The sequence below is a fragment of the Ammospiza nelsoni genome, chromosome 1 (assembly GCF_027579445.1).
Source record: "Ammospiza nelsoni isolate bAmmNel1 chromosome 1, bAmmNel1.pri, whole genome shotgun sequence".
Lineage (NCBI taxonomy): Eukaryota > Metazoa > Chordata > Aves > Passeriformes > Passerellidae > Ammospiza > Ammospiza nelsoni.
Window position 1 is genome coordinate 68,100,140 of NC_080633.1, and position 15,121 is coordinate 68,115,260.

A 15,121-nucleotide genomic window follows, 5' to 3' on the forward strand; every position below is an offset into this window, starting at 1 on the left:
CAGTAGACTATCTCATTTAGCTCTACTACAAAGAAACCAGGAGCAAAGAAAAAAAAAAAAAAAAAAAAAAGAAAAAAAAATAAAAAAAAAGGCATCCAAGAAGCTAAACCAATGAACCAATGTAAACCAACCAAAATAAAATCCCCCAAAAGCAAATCAATGAAACTCAGGGCTTAAAGTAGAGTGGTTTTTGGTTAGGGAAGTCTGATTACATTTATTCTCCCAAGAAAAATACTAGTAGAGGGCTGGCAAGATCTTTACAGACTTTAAATACTTTATAAATCTTCTCTCACAGTGCAAGCAAAATTATTACAAAAGGAAAATACCAACATTCAAATCCCTTAATAACTTTAAATGTCTGTCATTAATTACAAAAGAAATAAACTTTATTTAAAAAGTTCTTTCTTTTGATATTTTAAGTTTTATACAAAAACTGTAACAGACTGACAGAAAGACTGACATGCACCCCTAGCCCAGCAGCAAATTTCAAGCCCAGCAGTCAGAAGAGTTAGAAATCAATGTTTTAACCCCAGAAGAGTAAGAAAAGTGCAGAAACTAAGCATGGTCCAGGTGGACTTGCTGTTGATTTTCTAATAGATAATGCAGCTTCATCCAGACCAAAACTAGGATAGGCAAGATTTGACAGTGGGAGGAATCACATCACCCAACAGAAATGTTTATGGCTCTCAGAAAAATATTTACAGACTACCTCTCTGACTTTCCCCATCCACTGTCCCTCAAACCTTACATGAGGAACACTGTGGAGTATTTTGTCAGAAAATCACTGAAGATGTCACTGTTTAGTTAGTAAGGTGACTGCTCAAAGATTTTTGTGTTAAAATCTTTCATACCCCAACTACATCCTTGTTAGAGTAAACTAAAATAAATAATGTCTTCCTTACCATGTGTACTCTCTGTTGATTTCAGATGTAGGATTTTCTGGTATGCTCAAAGGGGCAAGGAACTAATATGATCAAAGTTTTCCTTGAAAATTTTTTATACATCTTTACATTGGTAGCTATCCACTGTAATGGTGAAAAAGCCATTACAGTGGATAACTGTAATGTTATTGGCACATTACCCAGTGACAATATTCTTTAGATGAAAAAAGAAAAGGGAGAGGCATGAAGTGTTTAAAGCCTACATGAACAGTGGTGAAGTACCTTCCACAAAATATTCTGCATGCAGGATGAGTCTTTGAACGACCTCATCAGATAAGCACTGTAGCAGCTGGCACCTAAAGCTACCAAGAACAGAGAGTACCTGAGAAATGCGGGGGAACTTCCTACACGAGAAGTCCGTGAATCCCAAGTCGTGGAAGCCTGCTGGAATTGAAGGGTTGTTCTGAATGAAGGGCTTTCCCATGGGATCTCTGGGAAGCTGCTTGTGGATAACTGCATTGTGGCGCAGTAGGCCCCGATGAGTACGAAAGGTGATACAACAGATGTCACACCTGGAAAGGAGAGGAATGAAACAGAAATTTCTTACTGACTGCTGCAAGCTCAAGAACTAGCATTCTTCTTGGTCCGGGACATCCTCTTTCCTCTCACCCCATGATACCAAGAACTTGTTAAATGCAAAATAAAGCCACAGTGTATCACCACAAAAGGCCATTTTGGTCACAGTCACTTTCTACCAGTTTCTGGCTAGTAAGTCCACTGGAAGTTTAAAGAACGTGAGAACTGACAATCTCACATGGACAGACAGGAGAATGGCAGCTGAGATAACAGCATTCTGAAAATATTTTCATTGTCCAACAAAAAATATTTCAGTGGCCTTACACCATTTTATTTTTACTGAAAAGTCCTGTTAAAATAAACAACATTTTAAAAGAATCAGTGACAAGGAGAAGCTAAATCTGACCTAAATAGAAAGCAAATGTAAAAGCAGCACCTTTCATATCCACTACTTAAAACTTACTGCTGCATCCACTCTAATATCTGTGTGTCAATCTTCATCACATGGCTTTTCCATAAACTTTCACTGGTATTTTTTAAAGTTGTTATGAGAAATAGACTGTTTGAAAAGGAAAACTAGTGCTCCTTGAATGGGAGAAAGGTTCAGAGGAGGAAGCCCTGAAACAAGTTCAACACTTCTGACACTTTTAGACCCCCTTCACAGCCAGTTTGCCCTGAAGAAAAATGCAGAAGCACTGTTTTTTCCTACCCACGCTATTGCTGCGATTTCTTGTTTTTCTTAAGTTCTCAAATCCCAAATTCAGCTAAACAAGGGCTTCTCACATAATACACTGCATTAAACAATCAAAGCTATGCTGCAGGCAGGAAGGCCTATGCAGCAACACTTGGTCAACACGTCAACAAGGCCTATTGCCTTTTAAATATTTGGTATGTGAGCTCTGCAGCATGACAGGTCATGTCCAGTCTGCATTCAATAAGTGACACACAGTTTCACTCAACCTCAAGTTCCTTGCAGTTACAGGTCCAGCTCCCAGCCAAAACGTGGGTTTCCCAGAAGCAAAACACCAGTGGGTATGAGGCAGTCAGATTTTGTCACTGAGAATGTTATATGCACTAGGACTTTTTCACATCTGCCTGTGGCCTTGGTTTTCCCCATACTGCCTTTGCTCTCTACATCAAGGAAAAGGACATGTGTCTAGTCATTAAAAAAACATCCTGCAATTAGAAATGACTTCTGACAAAATCCTGAAACCACCCCCTCCCTGCCCTATCCCTAACAAACTCCCATTGTTGTGCATTTTATCACTACATAAACTCCCACAGCCATTTTTTTATTCTCTGAAAACGAAAAGATAACCAAGTCACCCACAAAGCAACTGGCCTCATAGTCCCTGAGTGGTGAAAGAAGCAAGTGTGAAGTGTATATAACACGGCCATTGTTATCACAGTACCCAGAAAGCTTGGACATAAATATGCACTGAAGGTTTAATTTGTTTTAACTGTCCTGTCAATTCACTTGCATCCTACCTGTATAATTACTGCTGACATAGTTCCTGCATTCCATTAAATACCAAACCAATGCCATTTACAAAGCTAATGTTTACTTAAAGAGGTATGCCAAGTGTGACAACAATCTCAGGGGGGCGGGGTGGGATGGCCAACACATAGTGCTTCTTCAGCATCAGGATCTACGGCTCTCCTCCAGCTCACTTGGCAGCACCTATTCTGTGATGCAAAGCTTTCATCTTCAGTGAAGACAAAAACACAACCACCAAAACCACTGGGGGCCAAAGAGCATTAAAAAAATTATGAGTAGTCACCTAAAGAACTTGCAGGCTACTGAAATTAATTGCTTTTAGAGGTGATGAAAATACTTTGCACGAAAACAAGCAGTTCTTCTGACATGTTCCTCCTGGTATGTCAATATACAAACAAGAAGGGTTTGGAAACAATTCTCCTGCACCGCTGGAAGCATTGCAGGGACACAGACCCTGACCTCAGGGCATTCTGAAGCATCTCTGGGGTCCCAATGTGCTGGCCTGTCCTGGGCACAGGAAGCCAGTGCAGCAGCTGTATCCCCTTGCGTGTGACAGGGCAGGCACAGCCACCAGTGATGGCTCCACAGAGCTACTGGGAGCACTGACACCTGCCACTGTACCCCCAGGATCTGGGCTGAGCAGGAGCCAGTGCTCCTTGCCAAGCAGCCACACATCCCACTCAGCAGGGAGGTGTGCCTTGTTCACGCTGCACTCCTCCTCGCCTCCCTCTTGCAACACGCTGATTTTCAGCGCTACTTTATTTGGGTCTCCCATCAAAAGCTGCACTTGAGAGTTAATCTTTCAGAGCAAATACCCATGTGAAAGTCCTTCACAGTACACCTGTATCAACTGCTAGCCTCAAGACAGTAAAAACTTGCAAGTTAAAAATGGTGTTTTCCATGCAAAGGGCACCACCTTTTGTCCCCCGAACAAAAGTAATGTCTCTTATAAAAGGAATATAAGCTTTCTCTTTTATTAAGCATATTTATTTTTCTCTTTCTTCCTTATCTTTTATTTTCCCTGCTGTGAGTGAAGAAGCAGCAAACAAAAAGGAGAATGTGGGATGAAGATTAAGCTCTTTTTTCATTAGGTCAGAAAGAAGCACCTGGCTGAAAAAAAGAAACATCCTGGTAAATCCTGCCTGTCACCTCAAGCTGCAGGCTCTTCAGGGCATAAAAATGCACTGCACTTTGCCCTGGTGGCACAGCTTACACAACAACATGGGAAGGAGCTGTGGATGCCCTGCCTTCCCCTGTGATCCAGGTATGGACTCCTAGCACCTCCAAGAAAAACTTATAGCTACTAAGTGTCAAAACCTAACTTAGGCAAGCATCACTGCACTAAGTCTTGTGTTAATTTAAAATGGAGTAAGCTGCCATGCCTAACAGTGCATTAACTGGAAGTATTAGTTTTTTTTAAGGGAGTCTAACTATTAATTTCTCTGTTTTGTCATCAGTACTATTTTCTATCTTTCAGTAGTGTCACTGCCTATAGTACTTTTAAACCTAGACCCACAGTTCAAGAAGGAAAAGAGAAAGGAATCCTAGGTGATATTAACATTTTTTCATCTTGTTTAAACTACTTTAAAAAAAAAAAAAAAGTAATTGTGGAAAGTCTGAAAAGTCCAGCATATCAAATAAAGCATCTTTAACATATGGTAATAGTTTGCTCAAGATGAATGTTCAAAAAAAACCCAACAAAACAAACAAACCCAACAACAACAACAAAAAACCCCAAACATACAAAAAAACCCCCCAAAAAAAGAAAACCCCAACAGAGAGGCCTCCCTCTCCTTAAAATTTCTCAAATCTGCTCATGTGCAGTTAGTTCCAAGTCAAACATGGATGACATGGCTGCAGAGAACAGTGATGGGAACAGGTTCTGAGGTTGTCAGCACCACAGGCCAAGCAGTGGCTCAACACCTGCGCAGAAATAAAAGCACTCTATCTGCAAGGTAAGTTTCCAGATGTATCTAATAAAAGCTGCTGTGTTATCATGTGATTGCTAGTCCTGGCCACAGTCTTCAATTTTTCTATAAATATGATTACAGAGTAAGGAGAAAAAAGCTGTTCAGTTCCAAGTATAGAGATTAAATTTTAAGTAGAAAGGAAAAAACTGTTTTTAGCAGCTAAGGCCCCTTTAAAATTACTTTAATTCTCAATTGCCTTTATGTTTTGGACTTGCTCATATCTGTAACAATACAAATATAATACTAAGGCTCTGGCTTACTGGCAGAGGTATAAAAAACAAGCAGGTAAGGAAACAGAACTCCTAAAACACAAAAGCAGAACCAAAATGTAACAATGCAACAACCAGGCTGTCCTTGGTGTTTGGGTCATGTATCACACCAGGCAGGTCTAATTAATTATTACTACACCAGTGCACCTTTTCTTTCTTTTTAAAATTTTCTTAATGCAGACAAGTGTATGCATCTTTGTGTAAAAACACACCATTAAAAACCTTTCTTCTAAAATAAGTTAGTATTCTTGAAATGTGTAATGCTAATTAGGATATAAAATAATTTTAACAGGCTTTAAGAAATAGTCAGTGCTTTGCAAAGCTTGTTTGTTCAAAGGGGCAAGGCAGGATTTGCTGCACTTCATAAGTGGCACCTCTGCAAGGAAAGTTTACATAAGCAGTGCCTGTTACCTTGCACTACACTCTCCTCTGAGACAACTCCAATTTGTCTGCAGAGGAAATAGCTGTCCTTCTTTAAGAAATGGAAAGACATTTTAGAAAGGAAATGCAGAGCCAAATTTTTAGCAAAATTAATCAGTCTTGATTTTTGATTGAGTAAGGCAGACAACCACTAAATCCTTCTAGATTTTATATTTCAGTAGTCAAGACGAAAATGCCAAATATTTGTATTTACCGTTATGTTACCAAGAAATTAAACAAAACACTATGCTCTGCATTACCCGAGACTGCTGGTGAGCAAGTGACATTTACCATTGTTCTGCTTGTACTTCTGAAACCACACAGACTAAAACCTGAAGTTTTCACCCATGCAGCTCACTAATACAAAGTTGCCCATATTGTGTATGTTAACAAATAAAAACAGTCTTAAATTCCTAGGCCTTATCAAAAATAAAAGAGCTTGCTACCACTTTGTTCCTTTCCTGTCTGTGCTCTTTAGCAACTTCCACAAACAGAAGCAAGGAAAACAAACAAAAAGAATGAAACATATCCTGAGACAGAAGTCATTAATACACAATTAAATTATGAAGTTGTCTAACTCCTCCAACTGAAATTCCCAGTCAGTAACGTGTATTTTTCTATCTCTGTTGTTATTATTCCCCTTTCTCTCTTAAAGTTATTTGCAGAATTAATGTGGCTCTCATGAGCAAAGAAATTCCTATGCTGACCTAAAAATAACACAACTGAGTAGCAGAGAAAGATGGGTGATTCCCTGCTGATGACTCATGTCCACACCGGCGGTGGGAGCAGGCTCCCAGCCTCCACACTGGCAATGTCCCGCTGCAGGGGAGCCTGGCAAGGAGGGGGACATGGAGAAAGGATGGTTTTAAACACAAGGGCTTTCACCATCTGTGAAAGAAAAGCTAGCAGGTTACAGACATATTCCCCTTCAGGAAATGATTCCTCTGCTTCTCTTTCACTTCTTCAGGGACAAGGCAAAGTGGAGAGATGAGAAAGAGCCAACTGGTTTCTGCTCCTGTGCAACCCCACCCAGGTCCAGATACTCATCTCCCTTTGGATAAAAAAACCAAAAAACAACCTTTCCTGGCCTCCACACCCATGGCCTTGGGAAATAACATCCAACAGCCGCACTAATCTCTCCCATTTGCTGCAGATGAGTGATGGAAAAGCAGCAGTGCTGCGAGCCCCATTCCTGCCTCCCTCCGGGTCCTCTTGCTATCCTGCAATGCCCACTCCTGCCCCTCTCCGGGTCCTCCTGCTATCCTGCAATGCCCACTCCTGCCCCTCTCCGGGTCCTCCTGCTGTCCTGCAATGCCCGCTCCTGCCTCCCTCGGGGTCCTCTTGCTATCCTGCAATGCCCACTCCTGCCCCTCTCCGGATCCTCCTGCTGTCCTGCAATGCCCACTCCTGCCCCTCTCCAGGTCCTCCTGCTGTCCTGCAATGCCCACTCCTGCCCATCTCCAGGTCCTCCTGCTATCCTGCAATGCCCATTCCTGCCCCTCTCCGGGTCCTCCTGCTATCCTGCAATGCCCGCTCCTGCCTCCCTCCGGGTCCTCCTGCTATCCTGCAATGCTCGCTCCTGCCTCCCTCCGGGTCCTCCTGCTATCCTGCAATGCTCGCTCCTGCCTCCTCCCCCGTAGCTCCCCAGCGTGTCTGACCCCGGAGGACCGGCTGCTCTGCCATCTCGACCTCGCCCACCGCTGTGGGGCTGTGCTGGAGCCGCAGGCAGCACCAGGAGCCAACTCCCTGCCAGCTGCAGAGGCTGCCCTCGCCTTCCCTCGGTGCCTAAGGGGACGGACACAGCCCGCTAGATGTTCAGTGCATGCTGCTTCACAGCCTCGACAAAAGAGGCACTTTTCTTTTAACTCTTCCCCCCTTCAACCGCCCCCCTGGCCGTCTGATTTTGTTACCGATGTTCTGTCGCTCTCTTTAATCTTCTCCCTCAAAGAAGCCAAGCCACCCTTGGGTGCAGCCAAGGCTGAACCCCCTGTACCAACCCTTCTATTAATAGAGGGATGCACAGCATTATGTACATTCCTACAGCTGCACTGTGGTCCAGGCAAGAAAAGTATCATGTAGGAGCCAGGAGAGACCTGATATAAACCAGGGTGATGTTGTGCTTTAGAAATTTGTCAGCATGCAGCAGAGCCAGTGTCAGCACCAGCGACTCCCCCATCAGAGTAACTCCAGTGAAATTAACTGCTGTAAGGTTTAATAAAAAGGGACAAGCCATGCTGTGTCATGTTTAAACTTCCTTTGTGTGTGAGCAAAGAAAAGTAAAAACTTCTTCCTAACGCTGTAATGAATTGCACTTACCAGCAATATTTCAACAACGCCAGATTTAAACACCTCTGCCCTCGTGATACAGTACCTTACTCTACCATTTACTTCAACACAATAACATGCAACTAAGACAAAATAATGGGAGATGGCCTGCAGACACTCATACAAAGTAGTCATTTTCTCATAATGACTTTTTTTACTTAATAAAGGCCAAAGTTTTAAAAAACATAAGTATCAACACTTTGGCTGGACAGAATCACAGAGAAAGAGATGAAGATCAACTTAAACAATGAAGGGTTTAATAGTGAGGGCAAACATATCTGAGGGGCAAAAAAACTTGACCAGAATAGTCCTCTACAGCTACCAAAATTAGAAGCTGCACAACATGCAGAGTAACAGTTATTTGTGCACACCAACTCATGTGCACCTTCTGGTATTCTTTCAAGGTAAGAAAATGAAAAGCTCTTCCCATCTTCTAACACATCTTTCAAATATGAAAGCAAGTAATTCTGTAATTTTTAAATTAATAGCAAGAGTTAAAAAAGAAATCTATGTGTCTACCGTGTTAAAAAAAGGCCACTGCTTTTCATGAGTAACATAAGGAAATACATCTCCAGAGGTTTGTCTATCCTGTAAGCATCCACTGATCAGAACAGGGCTCACAAATAGGTGCAGCTGGATCTGGATTGCAGCCCCTTGCCCTTATCTACATTTGCAGGTTAAGATATGCTCAGCATGCAGACATGACTGCCAACACACTGAGCAGCACCCAGCACTCTGAGAGAGCCTGCAAATAAACAAATCCTGCTCCTTAGGATCAGGCAGGCGTGCTAATAACCTCTTTTGGCTCAGCCCCTTTTCCCTCCTGCATGCCCTTTTACAAGCAGCTTTCCTCTACAGTCAGCTTTGCATTTACCCACTTTCTATTCTGGCAGCCAAGCTAAGATATTTAACAGCATGTGACACAGCACACAGTTTCACATGAAAGCATCACTCCCTGTGTCCATTCACCAGCCAATATTTTTATCCGGCTGCTCTGGATTCCCAGTTTCCTCACACAATGAGCTCCCTGATGTGAGCTGACCACTTCTAGGCCAGTGTTGGCCTCGCGCTGCTCTTCAGATGTTTCCCAGCTCTCTTTTCTGAACAGGAACTTCAGAAGGCATGTAACATGCAGTTCTGTTCTGCTTTTGCAAGACAACCCACTGATTCTACTTCTCCATTTGCTCAGTAAAAGGATGCATTCACCAGTTTGCTTGCATACCCTCTCCTCTGGCTCACCAAGAATTGTGTTGTACTGCAGCATATTTCTGGTCACAGAATTCACCAGAGCTGGACTTCATCATCATCAGCTGTCTCATGGCATTGCTCCTGCACTGAAAATGCTGCCAGCAAGCGATTAGGAGTTGGTTCCTAGTTTCTATCAGAAAGACATTGAGCAAACAGCTTGAGAGCTGAATTGGCAATGTCACACCACTGCCCCCTGCCACCTCCATCTTTGGCTGTAACAAGTTTTGTAGCATTAACTGTGTTAGTACTCAGTAACTCCAGAGCAATTTCTACCTAAACTGTCCTTGCTGGTACAATCTCAGTGACTAAAAAAGGAAGTACTAGGCCCAAAATATAGTATGCCAAAAGCAGAGCTCAAGGAGGTCCATGAACATGTGTTATGCTGGAGTGCTCTCCATCCCTCTCAACAACTGTGTAGGATACAACAACCTCAGAATTATCCATCTTCATTAAAAGAGCATACTGTTTCTTATTTTGAAATGCTAACAAGGAATGAGGCCATGTGCACATCAACAGTTGTGACAGAGAGAAAAGTAGTATATAACCTCACAATGCTGAATGAAGATGACTTGTCATTGATCCTTCAAGTTTCTTCCAATAATAGCAGTGTCAACTAGCTGGAAGAAGCTTCCTCTTCCCACCATGAACCCATAGTCTTGTCTCAGAGTAAAATTAATTGCAAACAACATCTAGTTTTCAAACACCTTCACCCCTGCTTCACATTTGTAGCATCACTAACACTCTCTTCCCACAAAAGGCTTGCCACGTGTAGAGAGCAGTGTGCTTCAGAATAAGGAAGCCAGAAGGATTATCCCTACTATATAAGGAGAGAACAGATAGAAAGTGAATTCCTAAACTTGCTTAGATAGGCATTTGCAAAAACAGGAATGGCACTACGGTATTTTTCTGGTTGTTTTCTTTTTTTTCCTTTTAACATTCAGTTCAATGTACTTTTACATGGTCAGACTACTGCTTCAAAAATCTAATATTGTACTAGTCTTTTCTACTGGTGATAATGCCTGAAATAATCTCCATACTTGAAATCTCCATTAATTTATTTTCTTTCCTATTTTATCTCCCTAAAGCCAGGGTGCAGAACTGCCTTGAAGAACAGTAACTGGGCAATAAACACGCCATATTCTAAGTAGCTGATATCTTTTTCACCCAAAGCCCACTTCCTCTTGTCTTGACTTAAATGGAGTTGCTCATGCACATTGTCTAAAATGATTAAAGACTGGGACATAGGTCCAGGTGCCTAGCAGCATCCCACCACACACTGAAGAATGTGGATGTGCTGGCAAAGGGGGCAACCTGGTGACCAACCTGGTGACCAATTGCAAGCTGCACATGACAGATATCTTCAATTTACCCACAGAGTCCAGCAGACCATTCCTATGGCATTTAAGTTGTCTACTCCATATTGGTGAAGCCAGGTAACACCAAGAAACAACAACAGCATTTTTCACCCATAAGTGTTTTCAAAAACAAGACCTCACAGTGGTTACCCTGGCAAAACTAGAGGCAGATGATCACAGATCCTAATGGTCAGACTCCTAACACCTTTCTTTCCAAGGCCTGAGTTCTTCTGTTGCTGAGCCTGTTACTAACCTGGGTTCAAAACAATAGCTTTCCATGGCAGTGTTCAACCTCTACACAATTTCAGCAAAACAAACCTGGGCAGGCTGTTTTGAAGAACAAGGTAGGCTGTAAACAGCTTTTGGTGTCCTTTGTTTGGAGGTTTTACAGAAGCACATAACCCTGGGGGAAGAGAACTGCTTTTGTTGACCTTGTGAAAATATGGCCAGGATTTTCAAGTTACAAAGCTTAATATATTAAATCACTGTTTGGACAGGCTCTGTAGAAGGTCAAAAACTTAATCTCCCCTGAATCTATTAATGGCAACTGGTTCTGGTCACCAGGTCAGCTGTGTGACATAGGCAGAGAGTAACTTTCACACTGCAATGTCTTATTTCTTATATCTTACAAAAATATAGCAAAACCAAATCTTGTAACTGGAGGCAATGCCATACTGAACCAGCTGTGATGAGAAAGCCTCATGATATTCATTAAGAAGCAACCTTTTACCACATTCAAACTGCACAACTATCCTGGCTGAGAAATTATATTGGAATGAGTCTAACACCATAACCAGCTCCCTCCTCCTCTCCTCAGGAAGATACCTAGGCATGAGAGGCAGCATAATTGCCTCTTTGCTGCTGTGAGGAAGGAAAAATTAAAAATACTTTAGCTCTTGGTACAGCATGCTGCACAAAACCTCCTGGAGGAGAAGAAGAGGAAATAAAAAGGGTATGCTCTGGCTACAGTGAAATCCAAGAGAGGAATTTTATAGTTCATATACTTTTTTTTAAAAGCCACACATTTTACTTTAAGCTTGTTCCATTGTATTTGCCAAAAGAAAGAGGAGAAACCCAGCATAGCATCTGGAGAGGTTTCTCCCCGGGAAATCCTCACATCTCCTCTGCTTACACTGCTGACGTTGCTCAGAGCTGTCAGGTGACCTTTACAAGCACAGTTTCACGTCTGACAGCAACTCTGAGCCACTAAAGTTTCCAGAGAAACTCCCCTGCTCTGTGAGGTTTCTCATTTTCGCGATTGGCTGTGCAGCGTTTCAGCTCTCTGCTAATTATACCAACACTCAGATACAAACTCACCAAAATAGACAGTGTCCTGAGGCCCCAGCTGCAGGGAAGCAGACTTCTTTAAATAATCCAGGTGGAGAGGCCAAGGGGGTCAGAAAGCGCTCCTGGGCCACCCCCCACTGCTAATGGGCATTGCAGACAACCTTGCCGGGGGGGGGGGGGGGGGGGGCAGCTCTTGTCTTTAATTAGGGTGCAAGGCACAGGGCTTCAAAGGGACAGCGACTGACCAGGGGGTGTAATGCCATGAAGGAGATGCAGTGCCACAGCCCACTGTCAATGGGACAAAGGGCCCTATTATTACTCTCAAGACCAGGGCAGTTCCTACCGTAATTAGGAGACAAAGATGCACCATTTAGGATTTTACATAATCAAGAGATACTCTCCCAAGCAGGAGCCCCTCTCACACAATCAGTGGATTAAGAATTGTTTATTCTGCTGCAAGTAAACAATGAGGTGCTCACTGCTCTGGGTTTTACATGAAAAAGCATTTCTGGGCAAGACAATGGGGAGTGTCTTCTCATCTGACTTTGAACAGCTAACCCTGTGATTTAAAGTTGTTCATTTGACAGTATCTGGAAGGGTGATGGCCCACCCTGTAAATTAGCTGCTCACATACTAATCCCAGGGCTGCGAGACAGCTTTACCTTTTCTGCTACTTAGCAGAGGGTGGTGGGGACGGGACAGACTCAGACAGCTCTAGGGGCAAGAGGCTGTATTTGCACAGCAGCACTGAAATGGTGGGATTAAAGAACCACAGAGAAGCCAGGCAGAAGCTCCTGCCCACCCTGGCACCTTGCCTCAGCCACGGATGTATCCCTGCAGGGAGGCTGGTGCCACCATCAAGACAGTGCACAAACTGGTGCACTGCTTCAGAGCCAGTTTGCAATCCTTTATATAGGAGCTGGGGAAGCAAAAGGGAATTGGATGTTTGACCTGTACCTTTACAACGAAAGGCACTGGCTAGGCAGATTGAGCATCACTTATTTTTGATCATGACAAAACAGTCTCTCCTGGGCTACTGCCTACTGCAGTAGTTCCAAATTAATCACAAATCCTGAGTATCTGGCTCTGGGATACACAACCTTCCTCGCAGGTCCTCATCAAGTGACTCTGCTTTTACAATATGGGCAATAAAAGGAGACTGGGGGTGTTACACTCCCTGCCCTTTGCTCACAACAGTTACTGTGCTTTTTTGCTTGTTTAAACTTTTAACAAGAGTTACTTCCCCTTGTCTTCTACAATAAGGCAACAACAGGATTTGATGGAAGCCTTCTAACATTCTGCAGTTTGCTTCCCTGTCACAAGTACCCCCGTACACGCAAGTCTCCTGCTCTACTACTCTAGCAAAATATTCTCATTTCTTCGGCTCTCTCACTCAAAAAAACACCCTTAAGCCTCACCAAATGGACCTCAATCACTTGTACTCAGGACTGAGAAAGGCATGCTACTTTCTCTGTGTCTTGTTGAATCCTATAAACAGTATTGCAGAACCCTGGGAACCAGGGGATTACAGCCCCTGCTGGCCACGGATTTTAACCCATTTCGTTTGGGATGAAAGAGTCACCTTAACAGCAGTCCAAACTGCTCCGCTTACTAGAGGATTTTCTAGTCAGGCTGGGCCAGGCAGACAGTGTCATTTGACTTGTCTAGGCTAGGACAAAAGGTGTGGTTTAAACCAGATGGGCAGGCTAAGTTGCACCTTAATGTATTAGCTGCCCAGAAAGGACCACATCTTCCTTGTTCTGTCTTCACTGACACGTCTTAAATGGCTGAGGCAAATACCTGACAAAACCCCCTTACTATCACCTAGACAATTCTATAAAGATAAGCATTCCAGCACTACTCTTAAACCATACCCATGGAGCTTGACAACTGTGACTTTGATTTAGGGACACGTTCCAGTCTTTGCTGCTCAGCAGAATCAAGGGTAGCAAAATCCATTTCAGGAGAATATTATCCCAAAGCAAGTCTAATGCCAGAGCATGAGCTGCATAAGGAGGAACAGCATGTCTGCACAGCCACTGTGTCTTTCTGCCTTGCCACAGCAGACTGCAAAGCTGCCAAGCTAGAAGGATATTCTATTATCTTATCAAAGCAGGAAAATGCACCTCTCCACTCAGGTCCATGGGGTATAACTTTGCAAAGAGGTTCTATCTTCAGAGAAGCTTCAACATGAGGGTAATGAGCTAATATGTCAGCTGCTTTCTCTAAGGCATGAAGTGTAAGGCAAAATTGTTCAAGACTCCATTTTGTAGGGGTTACAGAGCTCTTACTGGAAAACAACCGTTCCAGCTTTGATCTATAATGAAAATTTACCTCATTTACTTCAGAAACAGCAAAGTATGTTTAATTAACTACTGTTGAATGGACCAAGCTTTCAACTCTTTTCCCCAGTAACTGCAACATTAACAATGCCTTTAAAAAGTATTTTACATGTATTTACAAAGGTTTTCTAAACAAAAATTTAGGAAACGGAAAATTTAATAGAATTAATCCAATTTAATAGAATGGGATGCCTCTGCTCCGTGTCATTCTATTAAGAACCTGTATCCAGAAGTGAATGTTGATATTTCAAGATGCTGAATTCTTCACCCATTCCAAAAGATCATTAGAGTCAAATGTCCCAAAATAAGTTTAAAATATTGTCTGTTTTCAGAAGCTTGTCAATCTCCTTTCTACATGTTTCAACTAGACATGAAAAATTTCTTTTAGATCTTCATGTATCTGGCTCTACATTTTTCTGTGGTAAAAAAAAGGAAATAAAACAGTTTCAGGAGTCCCAGAGGCAATTACTTGAATCAAAACACAACATTCAAGCACCTTCCCTAACAATTAATAAATAAGTTTTCCTTGGTAGGAAAAGCTCATTTAAGCCAAAGTCCACATCATTCCCTAACCTCAAAAGGCAGAAAAGCATAAAACATTTTGTTGAAAGTCTGAAAGCAGAAACTCATCTACCTTCACTCACTCCAATGACTGAAAAACCCTTCCTATCCAGCTGCTGCCTTCTCCACACAGAATCATCTCATAGGATGACACCTCAATACTTTTATCAAGTTTTTTTATCAAGTTTTAAGCATCTTCAGTTTATCTTGTTAAAATTTTGCAGTGTTGGCATTTTACAGTTTTATGTAACAGTGATGTGTTTCAATGGGATGAAGAAGGGCTTTAATTTTTTCTAAAAACATTTCCAGCTATTAACTGGCAAGATTTCCTGTATTTCCAAAAAATAATTAAATTAAGCCCTACAGCACCCTGGTGACACAAGATGAGG

General features: G+C 42.4%; 1 protein-coding gene across 1 annotated transcript in view; it reads right to left on the bottom strand.

Moving 5' to 3' along the window:
- RREB1 (ras responsive element binding protein 1) overlaps positions 1–15,121 on the bottom strand; it is a 122,307-nt gene that overhangs the window by 23,025 nt on the left and 84,161 nt on the right. The window contains exon 8 of the mRNA XM_059467442.1: positions 1,264–1,453. Within this exon, the coding sequence (XP_059323425.1) occupies positions 1,264–1,453 (190 nt within the window). The remainder of the gene's footprint in view (positions 1–1,263; positions 1,454–15,121) is intronic.